The sequence below is a fragment of the Musca autumnalis genome, unplaced genomic scaffold (genome assembly GCF_047663935.1).
Source record: "Musca autumnalis isolate F117 unplaced genomic scaffold, ASM4766393v1 scaffold_3, whole genome shotgun sequence".
NCBI lineage: Eukaryota > Metazoa > Arthropoda > Insecta > Diptera > Muscidae > Musca > Musca autumnalis.
In genome coordinates, this window is record NW_027411866.1 from 100,264,455 (window position 1) to 100,279,321 (window position 14,867).

General features: G+C 35.7%; 1 protein-coding gene across 1 annotated transcript; it reads right to left on the minus strand.

Moving 5' to 3' along the window:
- Positions 1-11,138: 11,138 nt before the first annotated feature.
- Positions 11,139-14,500, minus strand: LOC141397157 (uncharacterized). Its single transcript, XM_073973106.1, has 3 exons — positions 14,167-14,500; positions 13,949-14,103; positions 11,139-13,768 (listed from the first exon to the last, which is right to left on the minus strand). The coding sequence occupies exons 1-3, from the start codon at positions 14,339-14,341 to the stop codon at positions 11,378-11,380; spliced, it is 2,721 nt and encodes a 906-aa protein (XP_073829207.1). The 5' UTR covers positions 14,342-14,500; the 3' UTR covers positions 11,139-11,377.
- Between the last annotated feature and the right edge of the window lie 367 nt (positions 14,501-14,867).

The following is a 14,867-nucleotide window of genomic DNA, read 5'->3' on the forward strand; positions in this document are numbered from 1 at the left end:
TTTCTTTATTTTGTTTTATTTATTTGGGGCAACGACAACAACAAAAATTTGTATGCAGTAGAGTTTGATTTTAAAAGTGGAAAAAAGACAGTAAAGTCCAAACCATGGCCCTAGCAACAACAGTTCTATCCACCCAACCAGCAATATTGGCAGCAGTTCCAGTATCCACCACCCAACCAGGAACAACAGTTCCAGCAACAACAGTTCCCGTATGAGTATGAAGGGCCGCCCAACAACCAACAAATGACGGACTTACAACGTATTTTTTACAATAGACATTAAAGACAGAAGACAACAGACAACAACAGACCGTACAAGATAAATAAATACACATGGCATAGACCTAACCAACAACAAAAGAAACAACGTATGGAAGAGGAGCCAACAACTTCCATAAAAGCCGCACAACAACAACAACAAGCTGAGCAGCAACAACAGACAGCCCAACAACAACAAGCTGAACAGCAGCAACAACAAGCTGAGCAGCAACAACAACAAGCTGAACAGCAACAACAACAACAAGCTGAACAGCAACAACAACAACAAGCTGAACAGCAACAATCTAAGTAATCTAAGTATAATTAATAAAAAAAATAATAAAAAAGTTCAAAAGTGAAAACGCCAATCGTGGGTGTTCTCACTAGAATGAAGGGCGGTTGGGTTTCTGCTGTAAGCCTCGAAAATATTTCAATAATGGAAATATTTTCCTCAAGATTCATCAAGGACAACAGTACTGGTTGATGCTCAGATGACAAGTGTTTATTGAAAAGTAAATAGAAAGGAAAGTATGCGGAGAGAGCACACAAAGTACGCTATTTAGCTCATAGAGAATATCTCTCAACGAAAATCAGAAGACGTTATTAGGGTGACCAGGCGTGCAGATTCTGACGTGAACATCCCGGGCCCCATTGCAGTACTACTGCAATACAAAAACATAACTAGGTGCAATGTACACTCTCTTCCGGGATATAAATTAGTTATGATCTAGCAAAAATATCAAAGTGAAAATTGAATTAAGAATTTGAACTTAAAACTAAAGAACTTAAAGTAGAAATGCTCTGCCATGGTGCTTCCAAGGTAAGGGGATGAATTGCAGCATCGATTGGCAGCTCTCCTTCGGGATATAGAATATGTATGTAGCTGGAAAGGAAGTTTGTGCTTTGGAGGGAGGAAAATACAATAGTGCTTTCGAAGTGAACGAATAAATGAGAACTTAGAATATGATGTGGAACTTGTACTACGGAAATAATACAACAATATAGAAAAACCTCTTTGGAAACGCAAACTTGGATTTGTACTTTGGAGATAGTATAAAAATACGGAACATGTTTGCTTGAGGTATAACTTCGAATTGGTACCACGGAAGGTGTACAAAGGAATAGAAAATCCGTGGTGGAGACGCAAACATACTATGTTTGTACTTTGGAAATAGTGCAACAATATTGAAATTCTTTCTCTGGAGTAGAATTTCTTAGTTGTACTTTGGAAGTAGTACAACAAAAGGAAATAATGGAATTCGCATTCGGATGGAATTAGTGCAAGGATAACTTTTGGAATGGACAGTGTTTCCACTGGAGCAACACTTACTTTGGAGGAACCCAGGTGAGCGTATGCGGACGTACATGTGGCTATTCGCAGGTGGAACGGAATAAAGGATGAGATTCTCGGAACTGGGAAGAATCCGAAAGACTGTACATCAGTGTAGGAGGAATAGATATTATGGCTACGAAGTTTAACCCAGTCTGGAGACAAATTATGTACTCGCCAAGCTGAGGGAAAAATGAAACTTGTAAGTGGTTCGAATTTGATTACAGCTTCATCCGAATGTGTACTACAAAGTACATCACGCAGAATATTACTTGTACTTGTGAATGGAATATCAGCTGGTTGAAGGAAAACTGGAATAGTACAGTACGGTTTACAAACGACAAATAATGTGCCGGTTTGTAAGTGGAATTCATGAATTGCATCACCTGGGTGGTTGCTATAATGAATTATCTGGGATGGAGTATGATTTGAAAAACGAAATATGGGTATATGAGTAACGAAGTTGCTTCGGATGAACTTAAATTTTGGAGGATGGTTTGGAAATGTTGAATTCCGCAATAGACTCAAATTTGGAGTCTGCTTGCCGAAAATAAAGAAATTCAACTTTGGAATCAGTTTGAATGTAGTTGATGGAATATTCGCAATTGTGGCTACTCTCAGCAAGGAGTAATTTTTATTCGAATTGGAAGTTTGGATCCGAAATATCTCTTGTAGTCGAATAAATACTGAAATTAGGTTATCATATTCTGAATAGTGCAGAATATGAATATTATCTTTGAAATAGATAAGTATTGGAAAATATTTAGAATACCTCTGAATTGGAATTTCATTGTTTGGATCAATGAATTGGAAAATGGATTTATTATACTCCATCATGCCAGACAAATTCATGTTCTGGAACGGAATAATGGATGCACGAAGAAGCCTCTCGGAAGTGAAGAACTTCTTTGGATTTGAATTATGGAATACTGGAACTTGATGAGTGACACGGGAAGGAAACTCATCCTGGGATTGGACAACGGATGCATAAGAGGACCTCTCGGAAATGGAGGGCCGCTCTGAATCGTAATCACGAAGTACAGGAACTGGATGAGTAACACCGGAAGGAAACTCATCCTGGAATGGAAAAATGGATGTGCAAGGAGACCTCTCGGAAGTGGAGGGTTCCTTTGGATTGGAATCAATGAATGCAGGAATTGGAAAAGGAACACTGCCAGGAAAACTATTCAGGAACAAAAGGTTGGATGTACAAAGAAACCTCACGGAAGTGGAGGGTTCCTTGGGATTGGACCAAATATGTGTAGGAACTGGAGAAGAAACACCGGAATGAACATCTTTCACCAAATCAGAGCCTAACAGAGCACCTTCGGAATTTGGAATATATGTTTGAACGCCTCCACTTGAAGAAGTGGACTGTATTGGGGAATCAGAAATTTGAGTGGAGTCGACATTCAAAGCAGGATCGGAACTTGTGCTATGTAGCTGACTTGATGAATAGGTGTTACTAGAATCATCATGGAGCATGACATGATGTCGCTTCTGACAGTGGACACATGCATTCTTGGATGGACAATTTTTCACTCGATGAGTTTTGGAGAAACAGTTGCAGCAAAGACTTAACTGTCTGATCTTTGCCGAACGTTGTCGTACATTCAAGGAAATAAATGTGGGACACTTTCGGATTGTGTGGGAAGCTGAGGAACATAAGCGACATTTTGGAGTAGAGCATTTGCTCTTAGTAAGAATAGAAATAATTGAAGTGCATGGAGTCGTCTCATCTGGAATGCTACGTAAGGCAGATGGAATGTTTGGATTCGGAAAATGATCCATGACTTCCTTTAATTTCGCCGAGCATATGGAATAAGTGGCCGACGCGTTCTGGAATTTCTCGTTGAGTCTACTTAACTTCAGAGAATTATTAGAATGTCCTTGCACGCATTCATCATAGGAGGATTTTATGTCAGCCCATGTGGATTCCAGCTCGGTTATGTGGATTCTCACCAGGTGGGATGAAGTGAGTGGAATAATGCCACTACTGACACAGGAATTCAAATGTAGAAGTCGACTAATGGAGCTTATTAATTTAGGATTGGCCATTTTTGATTAGGAAAATTTTAGGAGTAGGATTGAAAACTCTGGAAATCGTATCGGAGGAAGTAAGTAGAAGTAAGCTTAGTGAGGAAAGGGAAACAAGAAAATGGAGTGTACTCGTTTTCCAATCGAAACTTGAAAACAGAAATCGTAGAAATTTTTCTTCGGAAAAAAGAATCTTTGTGTCCTAGAAGGAGAAATCTTTATAAGTATTTACTTATATAGAATGCGCGTCTCAGCATGAACTACCAGACAGGACAAATGCAGGAAAGTTCAAATATCGGAAAATGAGCTGGAAAAATATCAGATAACCAAAAAAAACTTGTTCAATAATGGAACAATTGTCGTTTCTAGCTGTTTTGGTTTAGTAAAGCGACCCCTAGCGGAAGTTGGGTGCACTATAAATGGAGAAAAAGTTGGGAGATTTGAAAGTGTTGAAGATGGTGCAGATGAAATAGCAAAAACCCCGAGAAAATTGGAAAAATATTGAAAAATATGAATTTTCGGCTATTTTAACTAAATGAAAGGTGACCTCTAGCGTCGGTAGGCGACACTACGTCTCCGGAACAGCAAATCAAATCGACAGCTAGGAAGAATATTCGGAAAAATTAGCAAAATGCCCGAAAAATTGGAAAAATATAATGGAAAAGCGTTCTTTGGGGGTATTTCGTTATTTGTGGGGCGCCACCTATCGGCGGAAAACTGACCTAAAGGTGACAGCGAGTTTTGGAATTGGATAGTCACTCCAAAGGATTCGGAGTAATGACACAACCCACGAAATAATCGGAAGAAATAGTGAACAACAAAGATTTTTGAGGTATTTCTTTGTTACGTAGCGCCACCTACCGACGGAAAGTGAAACTAACGGTGACGACGTGTTGTGAACTTGGATAATCGCCCCAAAGAACAGAAATAATTTCGTAGATAACGAAAAAATCGGGAAGAATTATGAAAAAATTAATGTTTTCCAGGTATTTTCGTATATAAACAGCACCCTCTAGCGGCAATATGGATAACTATATGTCGGCAAGAATGAGGTAGCTAAACACCTCACATCTATACAAGATAATATATAAAAATATTATATGTCACACACAAGTTGCAGACCGACCATATAAACGGGCTTGGTGTAGGGTGTACTGGGAACAGTTTTATCTCTGTTGAGTGAAACCAGGAATAGTTGGATAGATCACTGCAATGGTGGGCAAATTGCGAGAGCCTCATGTATTTTTTACACTTTTGTGTGTGAGGCAGAGCATTTCTGCCCATCAGTGGATCACTGCTTGTTGACTGAGTGAACTTACTCAACAGTAATGAAGGAGAAAGAATAGAAGTAATGTGCGTGTGGGTGTTTATATGAAAAACAGTGCTGCTGGTAAGGAGACTGCATGCTGGTTGGGTCTCTAACAACAACTACTACTGTTTTAATGCATTGATGCTCAAAATATTTTGTTCATTAGTGTCTCTGAGAGTGTCTTTCCTTTGCTAAACCACGGCAGATGAGAAAAATAGAGAACGGGTGTTGTTGTTGTAGTCACGTTAACGTATATGGATGATCTTGGCTGTTTTAATGACTGACCGATTGTGGATGGGTAGGAATAAACCAGTGTTCACCAGCGAGCTGCTACTGAGAGCAAATGATCGTAACTTTCAATCCAAAACACACGGTAATGTATGCTCAGTTGCTCTCAGTACGGGCTCGCTGGTGAACACTGGAATAAACACACCAACAAATTAATAGAAGAGGAGTAGAAAAAATGCAATATGCAAACGAAATGTTCTCGCGACAAAGTGTACGGAAAAAATGCAGAGAACACACTGTTGCGAGTCGAAAAAATGAATTGAATATTTTAATAGTACGAATAAAATAGGAATAGGAGAATGGAATTTAATAAAATTATTATTTCCATAGGAAAAAATAATAATTTTCGAACCAATTAAAATGAACAAATTAATTGGGAATTGAAAGAATAATTAAATGTTCGAATTTAATTGCATGGAATAAATTGAACTTTTTTGAGAAAATTGGAAGGAGATTTCGGAACACTGTGCGCGAAATAAAATTGAAAAATCAAATTGCCGACGGCAAAACGCACTTGAACTTTGGACTTGAAATTATCACTTCTTGTATGCACTATTGTTTCACTTTAGGGAACTGAATATACAAAGCACAAAGTTACCTTTTTATCGATGAAAATGAATGGAGATGGAAGTAAGGATGAACTTGATGAAATCTCAGCAACAAAAACTCGCAATCCGGTTCGATTAGGACCAAAATGTAAACGCCAATTGTGGGTGTTCTCACTAGAATGAAGGGCGGTTGGGTTTCTGCTGTAAGCCTCGAAAATATTTCAATAATGGAAATATTTTCCTCAAGATTCATCAAGGACAACAGTACTGGTTGATGCTCAGATGACAAGTGTTTATTGAAAAGCAGCCAAGATCATCCATATACGTTAACGTATGTGAGAATAACAATCAGTCGTCGCTGAGCAGCCGAAAAGTAAACATGTGCATGGATATACGCATAATTTTAGTGGGGACACTGAACAAAACCGCACACACCCGCCACATGTTTACTGGTCACATGTCTAGCAACCACTGAATGCTGATACAAACTTTGTTGTAATTCTCTCACTACTTTACTCTCTTTTTTATTTTGAGCATCAATGTTGAAAAGTAAATAGAAAGGAAAGTATGCGGAGAGAGCACACAAAGTACGCTATTTAGCTCATAGAGAATATCTCTCAACGAAAATCAGAAGACGTTATTAGGGTGACCAGGCGTGCAGATTCTGACGTGAACAAAAAGTTATAGACTTTTATATTTTCTTCGACTTGATCTTATTGAAACGTGTTTTTTTTTGTTTTTATTCCTTTTTATTAAATATATAGATATGAATATTAATAAATGAATTAATATAATAAATAAAATTGTTTTTTAATTTTTTTTTAACAAAGGAAAGGGTAAATATGTATGTGAACAGATTACGATATAATGTGGCACATATATTTCTATATTTCTAGGCCGAATTAATGGGCCGATTCCGTACAGCGAGGCGAGTCATGTCGCGTCGTCTATCGTCTCTGCGACAAAATTTAAAAAATGCACTACGTACAGCGATAGAAAATAATCGTCGATAACAAGTTATTTTTATTTTTTTTATTTTATTTTTATTCGTTAGTAAAAATGAACGGCGACAGCTAATTTGTTGTCGCCGGAAAATGAACATTACGGCGACAAAATTTGACGTCGTCGTGCGACTTTTGCCATACGTAATGGAAAAATTGCAACTGGCAACGCGACACGACTCGCCTCGCTGTACGGAATCGGCCCATAAGTCTCTCATTCCAAATTTCATTGAAATCGGACAAATATAGCGATATGAATATGGGAGCTATATCCAAATCTGAATCGATTTCAATTAATGACGAAATCTTTATTACTAGAAAATAATCGATTTGATCATAATACACTTTACAGCATGTTTTAATTAAAAAAAGTAAGGAAAGAAAAGATCATATGCCTTATATGATATGTAAAATATAAGGAGATATGGATATGATGATATGATGTCTATATAATTCCAAATTTCAATAGTTTTTGAACTCATGTTCAGTGTGATTTATATCCAAATTGGCGCCAAAAATTAATTCCTTTAATTTAATTAAGAGGTGATTGGTGGGAGGGGTTTGAACGATGAGAAATAGTAGGACAAATGTTACAATGTATATATATGGGGATTTCTGAGTGAAATCGGACACTTTTTCAAGATGAGGTTTTTGATTTCCTTTATATTTTGCTGTGGCGATGCTGCTGATTAACACAACATTTTAGTATATTTTCAAATTTTTTTTTGACTAACGGTTCCAGAGATATCGCGCCTTGAAAAAGTCAAATTCTGTAAAAACTACATGCAAAGAAATACTCATAACTTCTTTAATATTGGTCCAAATTGGACCATCTTTTTTTGGATTTGTTTGTTTTTTTATCAGCTATCGAAAGAAATATTTAAAAGAAAACTGCACAGTGGGCTTCAATGCAATTTTCGGGATTTAATATTTAAAATCAATTTTTAAACATGATTGCACCCTTCGATAATATGTACTAAATATGTACTCTTAGCTTCAAAAATACAGGAAATACAAATTTTGGACAAAGGTATTAAGGAAAAATTGTATTGACAAATTTTAAAAAATTCAGAAAAAATAGTAATTGTCCGAATCCCATCACCACGTAGGGCTTAAAATTTTTGTAATTGAACGTAGTTTAACATAAAATTTTTTTGAAAATATCGAAGGGTGCAATCATGTTTAAAAATTGATTTTAAATATTAAATCCCGAAAGTTGCATTGAAGCCCACTGTGCACTTTTATTTTAAACATTTCTTTCGATAGCTGATAAAAAAACAAACAAATCAAAAAAAGATGGTCCCATTTGGACCAATATTAAAGAAGTTATGAGTATTTATTTGAACATAGTTCTTTAAAAATTCGATAATTTCAATAGGAGATATCTCTGTACCGTTGGTCAAAAAATAATTTTAAAATATACTAAAATGTTCTGTTGGCTAGGATCATAAATTGAAAAAAATTGAAATCAAAAATTACTTTTCTCCGAACTGTCCGATTTCACTTGGAATTCCCCATATATATATATATATATATATATATATATATATATACGTCCTAAAGGTCCCCATCGATCCCATGTGTGCAAAAAAAGTTATTCGCCACATGAGGCAGCATAATGTAATGCAGTATATATATTCCTTGTGTATATCACCAATATTTTTGAAAATTTAACATAGCTGAAGCCAAGGTTTACCCTTTTAGAATACGCGACTTGTGGTTCTATACTATACAAATTAAATATTTTTGGATAAAATGAAATGTTGTTGGACGTGGCAAAAAATATTGGCCTTAAAAGATAATTCGTGTGGAAGCTGTGGCTATATTTATGTAAAAAAATGGGTTGAAGCCACCATGTCTTTTTTTGTTTTCTCTCGATTTGTGAGTAAACCACACTTCTTTCGAGTTTCCTGTCAAAGTTACAGCAGAAGCAAACTAAATAAGGATCATCTCACTAATGTATTACTTTTCAAAATTTCGTCTGCTTCTACCATTAAATGATGCTGACATTTTGAAGCCAGATTCACAGTGTTTTTTGACATTTTCTTCTAATTTCATTTCGCAAACAGGTTTTTGTAAAAACCATATATAGGATTGTAGTACTTGCGATTCTGAGTTAATTGATAGGAATATTGTGAATGTAGTCTGCACGGCTTCATAGAAATCTGCATCCAAACACGAAAATTTTGTGTGAACATTTTTCTAAAAATCATATTTTTCGGGCCTAATTTTTACAATTGTCATTCGATTTCCTCCTACGTTCCGTTTCCTTTACGTTCCGGATCTAATATGTCATTCCCCGTGAAAATCCATCCACTAAAACGCGAGTTACAAGCAAGTCCAAAGTAGAAAAATCACCTAAAATTGTTTTTGGAAATATCGCGTATTTTATCGCGTTTTCTGCGGTTCGTTTGCACTGCAATGAAACAACTAGTACAGCATCTTCGTTTTAGCGGAAACAGAGTTTTGAAAACTTCATTGATAAGGGAGCTACATTCATTTTATCCCAAAAAATAGTGTGTGATGCTACATCCACGGTTCTTAATTGATCGCCTTGAAATAGATGTATAACGATGTAGATTTTCATGGTGGACATTGAAGTCGGATGCGGACAAAAATTGTATGCACTTTGCGCAAATTAGCGATATTTTATAGGTATTTTAATGCTAAGATGCAGCTGATGCTACATCTTAGCCTCCAAATTAAATTTCGAAAAATATATACAAATTAACAGATATGGTCTTGCTGTACATGAAAATCACATGCGGACAAAATGATTTTGATAATTACGCGATTTACACGTATTTTAAAATTCATATAAATAAAAATGGGTTATTTGACTTCTAATTCCATTTCAGAAGCTTTGACATATATCCTCATCAACCCAATTAGCTTCCCTAATGGGAAAGCTTTAATATGAATGTCAATAAAGCAAAATCCGTCTATTTTATTGGGAGATATAAGCAAAATGAAGGAAGTATTCCTATAGATTTTTACAATATTTTCTACTACATAATGCATATGAAAAAATATTTTTTCAAACAAAAAATTATTTTTTTTGACCAAAATATGAACTTATTTTGGCTGCAACATCGAAACTATAACACCAATCTGTATGATTGTAGTCTCATTTAATTCGCCGTGAAGTTTTGATCCACAACAAATTTTAATGTAATTTTATGACCACTAAATGGACCTTAATTTTGAAAAGAGTTGACTTATATTCAATAATTTATCAATTTTATGTACATTCCGCGAATTCTGTGTTACATTTTGCAGGTATTATGCAATCTACTCGCTAAAGTCACTTCGAGAGAACTTTTTTGTAACAATTGTGCTCATTAATATAATTAGCGTTTTTATCATAGACTAATAAAAAGATAGACGACGGAATACTCAATTTTGCGCCGTAAACCTACTCAAACAAGAAAACTCAAAAAAGTTCGAAGACGTTTTTTGGGGAAAATGGCAATATTTTCATGGATATTTTTGTCTGAGGATATTGTTCCCATCAAAAACTAACCCCATGTAGCCTTTTGCCAAAACAAAATATTTATTAACTTGTATTTTTTGGCATTTTATTTTGAGTACCTCTGTAAGCATACTCAATTCGAACATACTCGGTGAGAGCATTCCGACGTCTATCTTTTTATTAGTCTATGGTTTTTATAATATTTTCTTTCTTAGAAAGCGATATAAAAGCGCCATAACTTTTGTCCGCAACTACCAAAAATTGGCTCGCGACCAGATTCGTACTGGGAATTTTTTTTCTTAACCTACATATCAAAAATCGTTGATGTAGCGCGAAAAAAAATTAGCCTTTTTTTCTGAAATGGAATATGAAATAATTGACAATATTCCTGATATATACATATACACATTGTAACATTTGTCCTACTATTTCTCATCGTTCAAACCCATCCCGCCAATCACCTCTTAATTAAATTAAAGGAATTAATTTTTGGCGCCAATTTGGATATGAAAATCGATGCCAAAGATGATTTCTGTGTATCAATGGAACTTAAAAATAAAATGCACACTGTCTGGTATAGGCTCAATATGTTTTAGATTATCAATGACGGACACAATTGTAAATTGTTAAATTGTGATTTTCCCCTCAAATTGCTCGTATTCGAGGAGAGTTTCACTCGCGAGTGAAATTCGAGCGAGTATTCGATCCAAACTACTTTACATCATTGTAAAGTTGAGTTTCAGAAATCTGAATGACAAAGTTAATATATCCTCCAGCTGATGGTGGAAATATAGGAATGAAGTGCAATGCCACGAAAAATACTATTTAAAATACCCTACTCGACAAAGTTAAAATGTCCATTTTACTCGATCAGAGTCAATAAACTGCATGAACCATTTTGAGTTTTTAATATGTTTATTTAAAATGTTAACCACACTTTAATTATGTGTTCTACACTTATATCGTTTAAATACATAGACATAAAACTACCTTATATTGTATATCAGGTATTTCAGAACTACATACATGGGACATTTAGGGGTTTTTCCATACTCTATTTTAAGATTTGGCAGAGGTCATTTTACTGCATCCACTCAAACGGGTGGGTGGGTGTATGTATCGAAATTTATATGTGTCATTTCTTTGTGTTTGCCGGTTTCTTTTCATGAACCGTCAGAATATGCTGACGCAAAGAATAGCGATTTGAGGTTTTTTGTCCGCAAAATTGACATTTAAATGCATTCGGTTCTATGTGGTAATATATGTGATCGATAATTTTAATACGATCGGGTATCTTTCGTTTACAACAATAAATGTAGAAAGGCTTGTCGGGATGTTGTTCATTAAAATGTTCACTGAGTTCCTTGTAGTGGCGGCATATGATGTGACATTGTTGACAATTAATTTTATAGTCATATTCATTGACAATTTCAAATATTTCAGCTGGAGTTTTTATCCCATCTATTGTTGCCGAAGGAACTTTTGCAGAACATTTTCTATGTTGATTGCGTAAATGTGAATAAAAGTATGTTCTTGTGTATTTTCCATTGCAACATGAAACGTATGCTTCTCGATTTGGATGGCGGTGATAGAAATGTGATTTAAGTATCGTGAAGCTGGGGAAGCTATCTTTGCAAATGGCGCATTGCATGCTACTTTTATATTTCGCAAACGATTTATCCTGTTGTTCAAATTTGTTGCGCTTGCGAATAATATCTAGCGCCAAAGGTCTATGTCTAACGGGGTGATTTCGAAGGTTGTGCTGGTACAAAGCCTTACGTGAATCGCATGTTTTCTGGCAATGGAGACATTTAAATGCCTTGGGATCTAAATGCTGCATTAGATGTTCTTCGATTTCGTGCCGTGATTTTAACGTTCGATTGCAACAGACAATGTGACAATCTTCTTGAGGGTGTTGGACATTGAAATGTTCCTTTAGGTCTGAAAATGTAGATGCAGTATCATTACAAAGGCCGCACTGGAGATTTGGCCTACATTGAGCTATAAATCTATCAATGTCTTGATAACGTATTCGTATTACCACCTCGCTTTGGTGAGGTTTCTTTGCCAACTCTTCGCGTTGTTCTGGGTGACGTGTAGAGATATGTTTAAGGAGATTACGTTTAGAGCTTTGCCAACGGCCACATGCCAGACATGTAAAAAGTGTGGGATTTAAATGTAGAGCCATGTGTTCTGCAAGATTCCTAAGGTTTAAAAATCGACGCCTACAGCAAGATAGTTGGAATTTAGTACCAGGATGTTTTATGGCAAAATGCCGTTGCAAGTCAAAACAACTTGAAAAAGTTTCCGTACAAAAGTAGCAATTTATGACATGCTCGTAGTACTGAATAAATGCGTCAGCTTCGTGATCTATTTGAATTTTGATAGATGTATCATTGCTACTGTCGCCCTCATCTTCATCTGAGGCCGATTCGGATGAATATATAACAACTTTCTCGATATTTTTAATAAATTCTTTTCTACGCACAGCATGAGTTGTTGTCATATGTTCTCTAAGTAAAGTGGCTGATAAATGACGTTCCGAACAAAGATTGCATAGATATGCATCTGGATTTTTGTGATATGCCAAATGTTCTTCAATTTCGTTACGATTTCGCAGCTTGGCGTGACAGCAGGCAATGTAAAATTCCTCAGTTTGGTGATGTTGCTGGAAATGATGTTTTAACTGGGCAAACGAAGAACAATTTTTAGAGCATATTGCACACTCTGTAATTGTAAACCATTTTTCAATTTTTTCCTCAAAACTTTTAGGCTTTGTAATTTTTCGCCTAAAATCAAAGTCGATGTGGTAGTAGGTAATGTGACGATGCAATCTTTGGCGACTAGATTTTGTGTCTCCACAGTGAGGGCACTGGAAAATGTTGGGATTTTTGTGATATTCAATATGATCAACAATTAGTTGAGGATTTTTAAGCTTCTCATCGCAACATACAATGAAACAAGCAGTATCTTTGTGTTCCACTTCAAAGTGCCTACTCAAATCAAGATAGGACTCATGATAACTATGGCATAGGAGACACTCCTGAATTGGCCGCCAATTTGTTATGATCTTATCAAACTCTTTGATTTGTTGTTCAGGATCAAAACTGAGACTAGTTACTGGGGTTAGGGATGATGTAGCTGGTTGTTGACAGGCATTTGAGTTAGAGGTATGACACGAGTCAGCATCCATAGATATGTCTCCACCGTAATTTTCATGTAGACGAAACTCTTCAGTAAAGAAATCCTTAGTATCTATATCACTAGTAGCATCATCTACATCACTCTCGTTATTCATTGGAATATTAGAGTGGATAAATTCCATATCATCATTAAATTTCTCCATATTATCACCGTACCAAATGGCATCAATGGGTTCAGTTTTAATTGGGATATTCTCAGCACATTCAAGTAATTCTTTATTGATTGCCAATATGGATATTTGATATTGATGAAATTCACCAATTCGATTCCAGCAATCATTGCAAATGCGGGCATTTTTAAAGCCTGGTTTAATTGACAGTAACTGAAAATGGAACAAAAAGGTTTATGAGGGATCGGATATAGCACGTATTTTACGTCGGTTTCAGAAGTTGCAAGAATCTACAAAGTTTTACTGAAATAACAATCTTTCCTTTATAATATCGAAAAATAGTAAAAATTAGTAGATTCTTACATTTCTGGAACAGACTAATAATCTACATACCCTGGCATTGAAATATATCTCTACCACATCGTAAATGGCATTTTGTTCCTGATAATTGTCGTAGAGATTTTGGTAGTCATCAGAAAGAGTGTGGCATAATTGACACTCATTTTCGACATTTTGGGGGAACTCGGGACTATTTTTAGCAATTACACCTGAAAACAAAGTAAAATACAGTTGACCTGAGTACTATACGAAAATGTCCTTTGTCATATTACCTGTTCCAAGCATTTCTACACTATTATTTGGATTTACATTAATTTCCATTTCGTCGGTACGACGCTTTTTCGCTTCTAATTCGGTCGAGGCATATTTGTTTATGATCTGCTTAGTGGTTGTATTACCACGCACCACCGTACAAGTGTGTTTTAAGACGTTACCAGCGAACTCCATTTTTCCATTCCATTGGAATTATATACTTCCATTATATACTTTATACGTGGGTTGTTGTTGAATTCAAATAGTTTTTTTTTATTTTTTAACTTTTTTAACAAGTACACAAAACATATTTCTCAGCTGTTTTCATTTGTCTAAGCTGTTTACATTTTTCTCAGCTGTTTCCGCGCGACATTTATATAGGTAGACAGACCACAGTCATCGAATAAATACCCAGCAAAAAGTTTGCATCCGCGGATGCAGTTGAATTACTACAAGTGTACGGTACATTTGCTGTTGGAGTACATCTTTTCCTATGAATTCACTTATGAATTTTACAAGAGAGCGCGCGGCTAGGATGCACTCCATTTTGCTTCCACAGCACACAGCTATGGAGTGCATCGATCCAAATCACGGCTTAAAATGCAGTTCTTTGGATTGAATTTATATGCGTTCTTCGGGTTGCATTTTTAGTCTGACTAAAGATGCAATTAAAATGCAAGCCATTGCGAAATATCCCAAAATAAATAAAATGCATTTATTA

What these genes read in the sequence shown, in the direction of transcription:
- LOC141397157 (XM_073973106.1), bottom strand. Translation starts at nt 14,341, where the DNA reads ATGGAGTTCGCTGGTAACGTCTTAAAACACACTTGTACGGTGGTGCGT. An exon ending in TGTAGAAATGCTTGGAACAG is followed by an intron (nt 14,104 to 14,166) that starts GTAATATGACAA and finishes CTTTGTTTTCAG; the next exon opens with GTGTAATTGCTAAAAATAGT. An exon ending in AGATATATTTCAATGCCAGG is followed by an intron (nt 13,769 to 13,948) that starts GTATGTAGATTA and finishes TTCCATTTTCAG; the next exon opens with TTACTGTCAATTAAACCAGG.